The sequence below is a fragment of the Lipotes vexillifer genome, unplaced genomic scaffold (assembly GCF_000442215.2).
Source record: "Lipotes vexillifer unplaced genomic scaffold, Lipotes_vexillifer_v1.1 scaffold1094, whole genome shotgun sequence".
NCBI lineage: Eukaryota > Metazoa > Chordata > Mammalia > Artiodactyla > Lipotidae > Lipotes > Lipotes vexillifer.
In genome coordinates, this window is record NW_006792775.1 from 911,228 (window position 1) to 922,566 (window position 11,339).

Sequence of the window (11,339 nt, forward strand, 5' to 3'; positions counted from 1 at the left end):
GCCACAGCCACCACCACCACAACCTCCACCGCTACAGTCACCACTGCAGCCACCTCCACTGCTGCCACTGCCACAGTGGCCACCTCTGCTGCCATAGCCACCATGTTCCCCAATGCCTCCAGCACCACCACTGCTGTGTCACCAGCCACGCAGCCCAGGACATGGCCAGGGAGCACAGGAGTTACCAGGTCCCCCGCCAGCAGTGCCACACCGGCATCTTCCCTTTCCACGGGACTGACAGCCCAAGTGACATCCTCGAGGCCCAGCCACAAAGGCACGCTCCCAGTGTCTGCCATTTCAGTCCTCCTGACTCACACAGCCTCAAGGGGGCCCACCCCGACGTCGGTGACGACGCAAACCTCCACGTCTCAGCTGCTGACGGGAACAGCAGTGGGCACAACGGGCACCACCTCCATGGGCCCGCTGTCCACCTCGCACCCTGAGACCAGCATGCTGAGTACCCTGGTGTCGACGGGTACCACTGGAGCCACCACCAGCCAGGGCACAACCAGCTGTCAACCCAAGTGCCAATGGACAGAGTGGTTTGATGTGGACTTCCCCACCTCGGAGGTCAGGGGCGGAGACATGGAGACGTATGCCAATATCCGGGCCGCGGGCGGCAGGATGTGTCAGCAGCCGCAGAAGATTGAATGCCGGGCGGAGAGCTACCCCGAAGTGAGCATCGATCAGATCGGGCAGGTGCTCAGCTGCAGCCTGGAGGTCGGGCTGGTCTGCAGGAACGAAGACCAGAGGGGGCAGTTCACCACGTGCCTCAACTACAACATCCGCGTGTTCTGCTGCGATGGTGTCCGGCACTGCCCCAGCCCTGCCAGCCCCACGGCCACCACGCCGGCCCCCTCACCCTCCACCATCAGCACCAGCACTGGCAGGCTGTCATCGACGGTCACCACTCAGACGCACCTCTCCTTCCCCGGGACAATCGAGGGGGTCTCCACCCCCACCCGTGTGACAGGTCCCTCCTCCACGGGGACCACCGAGGGGGTCTCCACCCCCACCCGTGTGACAGGTCCCTCCTCCACGGGGACCACCGAGGGGGTCTCCACCCCCACCCGTGTGACAGGTCCCTCCTCCACGGGGACCACCGAGGGGGTCTCCACCCCCACCCGTGTGACAGGTCCCTCCTCCACGGGGACCACCGAGGGGGTCTCCACCCCCACCCGTGTGACAGGTCCCTCCTCCACGGGGACCACCGAGGGGGTCTCCACCCCCACCCGTGTGACAGGTCCCTCCTCCACGGGGACCACCGAGGGGGTCTCCACCCCCACCCGTGTGACAGGTCCCTCCTCCACGGGGACCACCGAGGGGGTCTCCACCCCCACCCGTGTGACAGGTCCCTCCTCCACGGGGACCACCGAGGGGGTCTCCACCCCCACCCGTGTGACAGGTCCCTCCTCCACGGGGACCACCGAGGGGGTCTCCACCCCCACCCGTGTGACAGGTCCCTCCTCCACGGGGACCACCGAGGGGGTCTCCACCCCCACCCGTGTGACAGGTCCCTCCTCCACGGGGACCACCGAGGGGGTCTCCACCCCCACCCGTGTGACAGGTCCCTCCTCCACGGGGACCACCGAGGGGGTCTCCACCCCCACCCGTGTGACAGGTCCCTCCTCCACGGGGACCACCGAGGGGGTCTCCACCCCCACCCGTGTGACAGGTCCCTCCTCCACGGGGACCACCGAGGGGGTCTCCACCCCCACCCGTGTGACAGGTCCCTCCTCCACGGGGACCACCGAGGGGGTCTCCACCCCCACCCGTGTGACAGGTCCCTCCTCCACGGGGACCACCGAGGGGGTCTCCACCCCCACCCGTGTGACAGGTCCCTCCTCCACGGGGACCACCGAGGGGGTCTCCACCCCCACCCGTGTGACAGGTCCCTCCTCCACGGGGACCACCGAGGGGGTCTCCACCCCCACCCGTGTGACAGGTCCCTCCTCCACGGGGACCACCGAGGGGGTCTCCACCCCCACCCGTGTGACAGGTCCCTCCTCCACGGGGACCACCGAGGGGGTCTCCACCCCCACCCGTGTGACAGGTCCCTCCTCCACGGGGACCACCGAGGGGGTCTCCACCCCCACCCGTGTGACAGGTCCCTCCTCCACGGGGACCACCGAGGGGGTCTCCACCCCCACCCGTGTGACAGGTCCCTCCTCCACGGGGACCACCGAGGGGGTCTCCACCCCCACCCGTGTGACAGGTCCCTCCTCCACGGGGACCACCGAGGGGGTCTCCACCCCCACCCGTGTGACAGGTCCCTCCTCCACGGGGACCACCGAGGGGGTCTCCACCCCCACCCGTGTGACAGGTCCCTCCTCCACGGGGACCACCGAGGGGGTCTCCACCCCCACCCGTGTGACAGGTCCCTCCTCCACGGGGACCACCGAGGGGGTCTCCACCCCCACCCGTGTGACAGGTCCCTCCTCCACGGGGACCACCGAGGGGGTCTCCACCCCCACCCGTGTGACAGGTCCCTCCTCCACGGGGACCACCGAGGGGGTCTACGCCACCACCAGTGTGACAGGTCCCTCCTCCACGGGGACCACCGAGGGGGTCTATGCCACCACCCGTGTGACAGGTCCCTCCTCCACGGGGACCACGCAGAGTGTCTACACCTCTACCAGTGTGACAGGTCCCTCCTCCACGGGGACCACCGAAGGGGTCTATGCCACCACCGGTGTGACAGGTCCCTCCTCCACGGGGACCACGCAGAGTGTCTACACCTCTACCAGTGTGACAGGTCCTTTCTCCACAGGGACCACCGAGGGGGTCTATGCCACCACCAGTGTGACAGGTCCCTCCTCCACGGGGACCACCGAGGGGGTCTATGCCACCACCAGTGTGACAGGTCCCTCCTCCACGGGGACCACCGAGGGGGTCTCCACCCCCACCCGTGTGACAGGTCCCTTCTCCCCTGGGACCACCGAGAGCGTCTCCACCCCTAGTCCCTCTGCCTTCCCGGGGTCCCCACCCATGACCACCAAGCCAGGCTTGCCCAGTGTCTCTCCTACGGGTCCCCTTTTGACTTCCCCCGTATCGACCGCCCCCGGGTCCCCACCCACCACCCCTTCCTGGTCTGGGGTGACCTCTGGCAGCCCGGGAACCTTCTACATCTCCACCGCATCTCCCAGCCCCACCGCCTCTCCCAGCCCCACCACAGCCTGCCTTTGCCACGCCTTCGGAAAGCTCTTCCTACCAGGTGAGTGGAGACCTGCAGCCTGGGCGCTGGGTCCTGCGGGCTGTGTCCATGTGCCTGCCTGTCCGGGGATGCCCTCCTGTCCCCCCTCCCTGGCTGACCCAGTGTCTCTGTATTCGTAGGGGACATGATCTACAACGAGACCGACGGAGCAGGCTGCCACTTCTTAGCCATCTGCAACCAGCGCTGCGACATCGACCGCTTCCAGGGCGCCTGCCCCACCTTCTCACCCTTGGGGACCTCAGCCTCTGTTCCCCCAACCACCCCAGTTTCCGGCTGCAATCGCACCATCCCTCCCCGACAGGTGTGCCTCCTGCCTCCTCCCTGAAGCGCCAGGCCCTTCTGTGTGCACAGGGTCTCGGCCGCCCATCAGGGTGACGGCACAACCCCCAGCCCCTCGGTGACCGCTCCACAGCTAGCTTGGCTGGAGGGAGGCACGCGGGGTCTGGGCCTGGTTAGCACCGGCCCGGCCAGCAGGCGGGGCAGCCCTGCCCAGGCCGAGGGGTTCCTGAGGCTGCGGCGGCAGCGGTGAGGGTGGGTCTCGCAAGTCCACCTGGTGAGCGCTCTGCCCTTCTCTCCAGGTGAATGAGACCTGGACCCTGGAGGACTGCATGGTGGCTCGGTGTGAGGGTGACAACCGTATCGTCCTGCTGGGGCCGAAGCCGATGGGCAACATCGTCTGCGTGAATGGGCACCTGCCCGTGAGAGTGCAGAGCGGGGGTGGGCCCTGTGACTACAGCTACGAGTGCGAATGTGAGAGCCCGCCGCTGGGGGCGGGGGTGTGGGGAGGGGATGCACCGCCAGGCATTTGGGACATGCACATGTCCCCCATGCCCGAAGCCCGGGATCGCTGAGCCCACCCCCGTCAGGCTTGGCGGTTTGAAGGGAAGCCAGGGGTTTCTGAGATCGGGGAGAGGAGGGGATCGTAACCTGAGGGGTCCTGAGCAGATTTCCCCATGGAGCAGCACGTAGGAGGGGGTGATCTTACAACCTCAGGGGGTCCTGGGGCAGCTAAAATGAAGGACCACAAACTGGGTGGTTCAAAACAACAGAAAGTGATTCTCTCCCAGTCCTGGAGACCAGAAATCCAAGATCCAGGTGTCTGCAGGACCGAGCTACCCCCAAAACTTTAAAGGAGGGTCCTGTCTGCCCCTTCCAGACTTGGGGCCTCAGGCACCCTGGGCTGTGGCCGCATCCCTCCCACCTCTGCCCCAGTCATCACGCGGCTTCCTCTCTCTGTCTCTTCCGTCTCTTAGAAAGATACCTGTCGTTGGATTTAGGGCCACCCTGGTAACTCAGGATGACCTCACTCCATGATCCTTAATCACAGTTGCAGAGACCCTTTTCCCAAAGGAGGTCACGTTCTTAGGCTCTGGGTGGACGCGTCTTCGGGGACCCCATCCAACCTGCTATACCCATGTCATAAACGAGAGGACTGAGGCCCTGGGGGCTGAGTGAATCCCCAAGGTGGCAGCTCTGGGTGGCACTGAGTGAGGCCTGTCCACACCCCCCAGGCTCCTGCAGCGGCTGGGGGGACACCCACTACGAGACCTTCGATGGCACCTCCTACTCTTTCCTGGACGATTGCACCCACGTCCTCATGCGGGAGATCCAGCCGCGCCACGGGAACCTCAGCATCCTCCTACACAACCACTACTGTGAGGCCGCCGCCAGCTGCCCTCGCGCCCTCAGCGTCCACTATGAGTCCATGGACATTGTCCTCACCACCATCCCTGGCGCCGACGGGCAGGAGGAAAGCCTGGTGAGTGCAGGCAGCAGAGCGGCACTGGCCTGTCCCAACCTGGTTAGGGAAGGCAGGGGCCGGCAGAGGCCCGGGAGCCCTGGTGCACATACAGCGCATTTCCCCCACGCGGAGGGCAGCTCCCATGGGGCCTCAGGGGAGGCAAAGGGCACACTGCGACCTGGGGCCCCAAGCACAGTGACTCCTGAGCGGGGAGCAGCGTGGGAGGTGCCCACGGCCAACAGCACCCTGGGGCCCAAAGGCGCCGACTGTGACCCAAGGCCCGAGGGGGCATCTGCGCTTTGGGGTGCAGATGCCGAGGAGGGGGTCCAGCGTCTGGCAGGCAAAGCCCCAAAGGCCAGGCCGCTGCCCCTCGGCCCGTCACGGGTTCCCCGGTCTCGTCCCCAGATCCTGTTTGGCCAAACGCGGGTGAGGCAGAGCTTCAGCAAGAACGGCCTGACGGTGACGGCGACGGGGGCCACCGAGATGAGCATCAAGATTCCCGCCATCGGCGTGAGCGTCATCTTCAACGGGCGGGTCTTCCAGGCCCGGCTGTCGTACAGCCGCTTCAGCTACAACACCGAGGGCCAGTGCGGTGAGCAGGGACCCGCAGGACGCCTGCTGGGGGAGCGAGAGGCCGGGCACCACCGCTGCGGGCACACGCCCCCAGGCGGCCCTGGCTCTTGACCGCCTGCCCCTGCCACAGATTCCCACCTGCTCCCCCTGCCACCTGCCCCGGGCGGAAAGCAGTGTTTCATAGCCGACTGGCTGCCAGGGGAGTCGGGGGGATGGGACGGGAGAAGAGGACGGCCCAGTGCCCCCCACAGTGATGCGCCGGCCCCGCCCGCCCCAGGCACCTGCACCAACAACCGCAGGGATGACTGTCGCCGGCCCGACGGCACCACGGCCCCCACCTGCCAGGACATGGCCCGGGCCTGGCTGGCCACCAACAGCAGCGGGGAGGGCTGCTGGGCACCGACCGGCCTGCCCCCGACCACCAGCCCCCCCTTGCCGGCACCCAGCACACCCACCTCCACTCCGTGCCCCCCAGAACCCCTCTGTGAGCTGATGCTGAGCCCGTGAGTCCTCTGCATGGGCTGGGCGGTCAGGGGCAGCCACCCCCGGGGCATCGGCCCTGGCCTCTGACCGGCCCTGCCTGCAGGGTGTTCGCCGGGTGCCACGGCCTCATCCCGCCCGGCCCGTTCTTCAGCACCTGTGTCAGCGACAGCTGCAGGCCCAGCCGCCCTGACCGCCCTGAAGCGCTCTGCCAGAGCCTGGAGGCCTACTCTGCGCTCTGCCGCGGCCGGGGCGTGTGCCCCGACTGGCGCAACGCCACCAGCGGGCTGTGTGGTGAGTCGGGTGTGGCCGCCGGGGGCCCTGGCCTCCTTGGCCCACCTGACACCCGTCTGTGTGCCCGCAGACCTCACCTGCCCACCCACCAAGGTGTATAAGCCTTGTGGCCCCGTGCAGCCCAAGTCCTGTGACTCCAGGTGAGCCCAGCAGATGGGGACGGGATAGGACGGTGGGGACAGCAGGCCTCCCAGGCCTGCCTGAAGGGTCTGGGGGGACCCAGGAGGAGACCCGCAGAGGGTCCGGGACCCCAAGCCCCAGATCTCAGGGTGCCCTTCCCCCACCCTGACCTCCGACCATGGACTTCAGGAGTGACCCCAGCCCCCCACCATGCCCACTGCACTCCTCCTTGGACTGCCCTGGTTGCCTTGCAGGAGCCAGAGCCCGGCGAGCAGGGGGCTGGCAGAGGGTTGCTTCTGTCCCGACGGCCACATCCTGTTCAACTCACACACGGACGTCTGTGTGCCTGAGTGCCGTAAGCAGCCCCACACCTGGGCCCTCCCCAGCCCCGCAGAGCGGGATGCAGAGAGCCACGGGGCGGGCACACCCAGGCCTGGGCCTGCCCCACCCAGTTCTGCCAGCGGTGCAGGGTGGGCTTGAGCCTTCCTGAGCCCCCTCCTAAGTGACCACCCTTCTCGGGCTCTCCGGGGGCTTCTGTCCCCAGCAGGAAAAAGAGGCCTCTGTTGTGGGGAGGGGGTGGCCAGGCCCGCTGGGCCCCAACCCCAGCACTCCCAGTGACCCCCTTTCTCCCCGTTCTTCCCTCCCAGCCTGCGTGGGACCAGATGGGTTTCCCAAATTCGTGAGTGTTCTGCCCACAGCTGCCTGACTCCTTGCTTGAGCAGAAGGAGGGAGGGCGTCCCCATCTCAGGGCGGCAGCTCTACCCGAGCCAGGGAGGGGCTGGTGTGGGCACCCCAGCATGAGCTGCATCACCGTCACATGGCTGCTCCAGAGAGGGGGAGGCTGAGGGCTGGGGCCTGACCCGCTGCTGGATGCAGGCCCAGAGGCCGGGGCACCACCCAGGAGCCCTGGGGGACCCTGACCTGGTCTGTTCCAGCCCGGAGAGCGGTGGGTCAGCAACTGCCAGTCCTGCGTGTGTGACGAAGACTCCGTGTCGGTGCAGTGCACCCCTGTGCAGTGCGAGGCCCGGGACCAACCACAGGAATGTGGCTGGGCCGGCTTCGTGGCCCAGACCAGGCCCCTGGCCGACAACGCTTGCTGCATGGAAACTCTGTGTGGTGAGGCCTGCACCCCAGGGGACCGGGTGGAGCGGAGAGACAGCAGAGGACGGTGTTGGGCACAGGCCACCTGGCTGGCAGGCCTGCAGGGCGGAGGAGGGTTGCAGGGTCCTAGCTGGATTTGGCTGGACCACGAGGTGGGGAGGCCTCTTGGGCCTTCATTTTTCCACCTAAAAATGAAGCTGATGGGGGCTTCCCTGGTGGCGCAGTGGTTGGGAGTCCGCCTGCCGAGGCAGGGGACGCGTGTTCGTGCCCCGGTCCGGGAAGATCCCACGTGCCGCGGAGCGGCTGGGCCCGTGAGCCGTGGCCGCTGAGCCTGTGTGTCCGGAGCTTGTGCTCCTCAACGGAAGAGGCCGCAGCAGTGACAGGCCCGAGTACCACAAAAAACTGACGTGCCCTGGTGCCGCCCAGGGTCTCGGGGAAGACCGGGGAGGTAACAAAGCGTGGGCACCCAGAAGGGCAACAGAGAGCCGTCAGCTCCCATGGAAGGGGGATCTCTTTGGTCCAGTGTGGGTAGGTGTGACCCTGGGAACCAGAATAGCCAGAGGACAGAGGGCAGGGTCACCCCAGGCAGCCCCCCAACTCTCCCGCAGTCTGCAACAGAAGCACGTGCCCCCAGAGCCCACCCAAATGTAGACCGGGAGAGGAGCTGGCCTGCACCCAGGCGGAGGACAGCTGCTGCCCCACCTTCAGCTGCCGTGAGTCTCTGGGGTGGGGGTGGGGCCGGGGGGGGGTCTGAACACTTCCTTCCGCTGCCTGGGCAGGTCCTCAGCCCTCTCTTCCCTTCCAGGGCCTCAGCTGTGCACCTACAATGGCACCGTCTACGGGGTAAGGGCTCAGCTAGGCGGTCGGGGTAGGGTGGAGAGCGGGTCCGGGGTGGGCACATCCGCCGAGGGATGCCCCGTGTCCACTCCTTGTCTTCCCACGCCCAGCCCTATCCAGCCCCTCCCGCCATGACAGCAGGTGAAGTCGAGGCTCCGGACCCTTTACAGGCACCTTCTGTAGAGAGCCTCTGGGAGCTTAGCTCTCCCAGCAAGAGCTTTGGGGCAGGACTGCACCCTCCCACCCCTCCTGCCTGCCCGGGGCCCCTGCCTGCCCTGGTCGGTGCTCAGCCAGCGGGCACACCCGTAATCCCATGTGAAGAGGAGAGACTGCTCTGTGGGCCTCACCGACACGGGGAGAGGTCCTGGCCCTGGTGCCCCTCAGGGCCCTCAGTGTCACCTCCCCTCACCCTGTCCACTGCAGGTCGGTGCAACCTTCCCAGCAGTCATTCCCTGCCACACGTGCACCTGCCTGTCCATGGACACCCATGACCCGACCGTGCAGTGTGAGGAGGATGCCTGCGACACCACTTGTCCCCAGGTGAGGCCGGCCTCCTGGGCAGACCCGGGCCCCTGGGGCAGCCCCCAGCCACCACACCCTAGGGTCCAGGAAGGGTCTCCAGCTCAGGCTTCATTGGGTTTTTTTTTCTTCCCAAAGGGAGGGAGTGAAGCAGAAGGATGGTGGAAGGGGTCTTGGGCGAGGGGCAGGACCTGCAGGGCTGGGATCAGGTTCCTGGAGGGCACAAGTGCAGAAGGTGCTGGAAGCAGGGGTGAGGCTAAGAGGGGACACTGGGGCAGGGCAGGGACACTGCCTCACAGAGGAAAGGCGCTGCTAGGGAGGCCCTGGGCCCCTGGGATATGGGCAGGAGAGCAGGAGGCTGACGAGCCAGGCTGGGGCTGAGGGACGTGACCCCCCTCTGTCCCCAGGGCTTCCAGTACTCGAGGGTGGCCGGGCAGTGCTGCGGGGAGTGCGTGCAGACGGCTTGCCTCACGTCCGACGGCCGGCTGGTCCAGGTAAGGGGGGCTCAGTCTCAACCCCCGAGCCCCAGAGACCCTCCCCGCCAGCTCCTCTCTGCCCACCAGATAATCCTCAACCCGGCCCCCACTCTCCCACTTTTATTTCAGCCCAATGAGACCTGGGTCAACAGCCTCGTGGACAACTGCACGTTGTACCACTGCCAGGCTGAGAACGGGCCCCCTATGCTGACCCCGACGCCCGTCGCGTGCCCGGACGTGTCCAGCTGCAGGGTGTGTGTCTGGGGCTCAGGCCCGCCCCGGAGGCCCCGCCCACGCCCAGAACCACACCCACCCGGGAGCCCCGCCCACACCCACCCCAGGAGGCCCCGCCTTTCCCAGCTCGCCCTCTGTCCCCCTTCCCCCGCAGGGCATCCTCAGGAAAATCGGCTGCTGCTACTCCTGTGAGGAAGTGGGTAAGTCGAGGCCCCGCCTTCCCGCCCCCCAGCCCCGCCCACTGACTCCTCCCGAAGCCAACCCCGCCGCCGGAACCGACCCTGAGCGGGAGGTGACGCGGGGGTGCGGCGCGGGCGGGGACCTCAGAGATCCGCCTCCACCGCCTTTCGTCTGCCCAGACTCCTGCCAGGTACGCGCCAGCATGACGGTCCTGCGACACCAGGGCTGCGCCGCCCAGGCCGCCGTCAGCGTCCCCTTCTGCGAGGGCTTCTGCCCAGGAGCGTCCCGGTGAGCGGCCCGCGCCTCCCCCCAACCCCGGGACACACGGGGACACCACCCGGTGCCCCACGTTTCCGTGTCCCTGGCCGGACACCTGGCGCTGGGCTGGGGCTGGGGGGCCCAGCTTGCTACAGGAAGGAAAGAAGGGCCGCCCCAACAGGGCTGCACCAACCCTGGGGCCTTCCCTGACCCCCCCCCCCCCAAGGAAAGAAGGGCCGCCCCAACAGGGCTGCACCCACCCTGGGGCCTTCCCCGACCCCCCCCCCCCCGAGCCCGGCCTGGGAGAGCTTGGCTGGACCACGTGGGGCAGGGCACCAGGGCTACCACCCAAAGGTCAGAGTCCACGTGCAGGACGGGCAGAATCTGGGGGGACCAGACTGTCAGGGCAGAGCTGCTGGCAGAGCCCCGCCCCACCCCCGATGCCCGGGCTGCAGCCAGCTGTGAGCAGACGGGCTGGAAGAGGCAGGAGGATGGGTCCAGGTCTGGCTGGAGGGCCCCGGGCAGGTTCCTGGAGGAGGGGTCTGACAGGGTCAGCAAGTCAGAGGAGCTGCTGTGGGAAAGAAAGGGGCCCTGGCTGGGGAAGGTCGGGGTTCAAAGTGACCGAGAGCGCTGCCCGGGCCAGTACAGAGAAGCCCCAAGAGCTCAGGGAACAAGCACAGGGCCGCTGTCTCCCAACCCCCGAGAAACCAGGAGCCGGGCAGTCCGGGCGGTTGTGGCTGGGTGAGCAGGTCCTGAGGGCCGTACGTCTGCAGGTACTCCGTGGGGGCCCAGGCCACGCAGTGCCCGTGCATCTGCTGCCAGGAGACCAGGGCCCACCAGGAGGTGGTGACCATGCAGTGTCCCAACGGGACAGTCTTCCAGCACACCTACACCCATGTGGACGAGTGCAGCTGTGGCCCATCCTGCGTCTCCTCGGCCCAGGCTCCCGAGGACAGCACCCCCAACTTCCCGATCTATGGGTCCACCACTGTCTGATGCATTCTGCACCCCCCTCACACGCCCGCCCCACCTGCCCCACCTGGAGCCAGAACACGCACCACCCAACCACGGAAACCGCGGGAGCCCACGCACACCTTCCGTGGATACCACTGCCCCCGCCCACTTTACACCTGCCCCAGGTGAAACCCAGGCCCTGGAGGGCGACAGCGTAGTGAGGGTCGGCTTGAGGAGGACCCCAGGCTGGGGGGGCCTGCCCTCAGAGCCCCTCCTGCCTGTTTTGGCCACCTGCCTGGCCTTCGGGACCTGACCCTCATCTGAAACACAAGCACCCGCTCCACCCAGGCTCACCCCC

The 11,339-nt window shown here is 67.5% G+C and overlaps 1 protein-coding gene across 1 annotated transcript in view; it reads left to right on the forward strand.

Moving 5' to 3' along the window:
- The window catches only part of MUC5B (mucin 5B, oligomeric mucus/gel-forming), a 31,753-nt gene extending 20,730 nt beyond the window's left edge, over positions 1-11,023 (forward strand). Inside the window, exons 36-54 of the mRNA XM_007465999.1 lie at positions 38-3,214; positions 3,334-3,515; positions 3,793-3,964; positions 4,726-4,973; positions 5,361-5,547; positions 5,806-6,031; positions 6,115-6,302; positions 6,373-6,442; positions 6,677-6,777; positions 7,070-7,101; positions 7,358-7,538; positions 8,132-8,236; positions 8,329-8,366; positions 8,784-8,900; positions 9,287-9,373; positions 9,485-9,607; positions 9,744-9,789; positions 9,949-10,057; positions 10,801-11,023. Of these exons, the coding sequence (XP_007466061.1) occupies positions 38-3,214; positions 3,334-3,515; positions 3,793-3,964; positions 4,726-4,973; positions 5,361-5,547; positions 5,806-6,031; positions 6,115-6,302; positions 6,373-6,442; positions 6,677-6,777; positions 7,070-7,101; positions 7,358-7,538; positions 8,132-8,236; positions 8,329-8,366; positions 8,784-8,900; positions 9,287-9,373; positions 9,485-9,607; positions 9,744-9,789; positions 9,949-10,057; positions 10,801-11,023 (5,612 nt within the window). The remainder of the gene's footprint in view (positions 1-37; positions 3,215-3,333; positions 3,516-3,792; positions 3,965-4,725; positions 4,974-5,360; positions 5,548-5,805; positions 6,032-6,114; positions 6,303-6,372; positions 6,443-6,676; positions 6,778-7,069; positions 7,102-7,357; positions 7,539-8,131; positions 8,237-8,328; positions 8,367-8,783; positions 8,901-9,286; positions 9,374-9,484; positions 9,608-9,743; positions 9,790-9,948; positions 10,058-10,800) is intronic.
- The last annotated feature ends 316 nt before the right edge of the window (positions 11,024-11,339 follow it).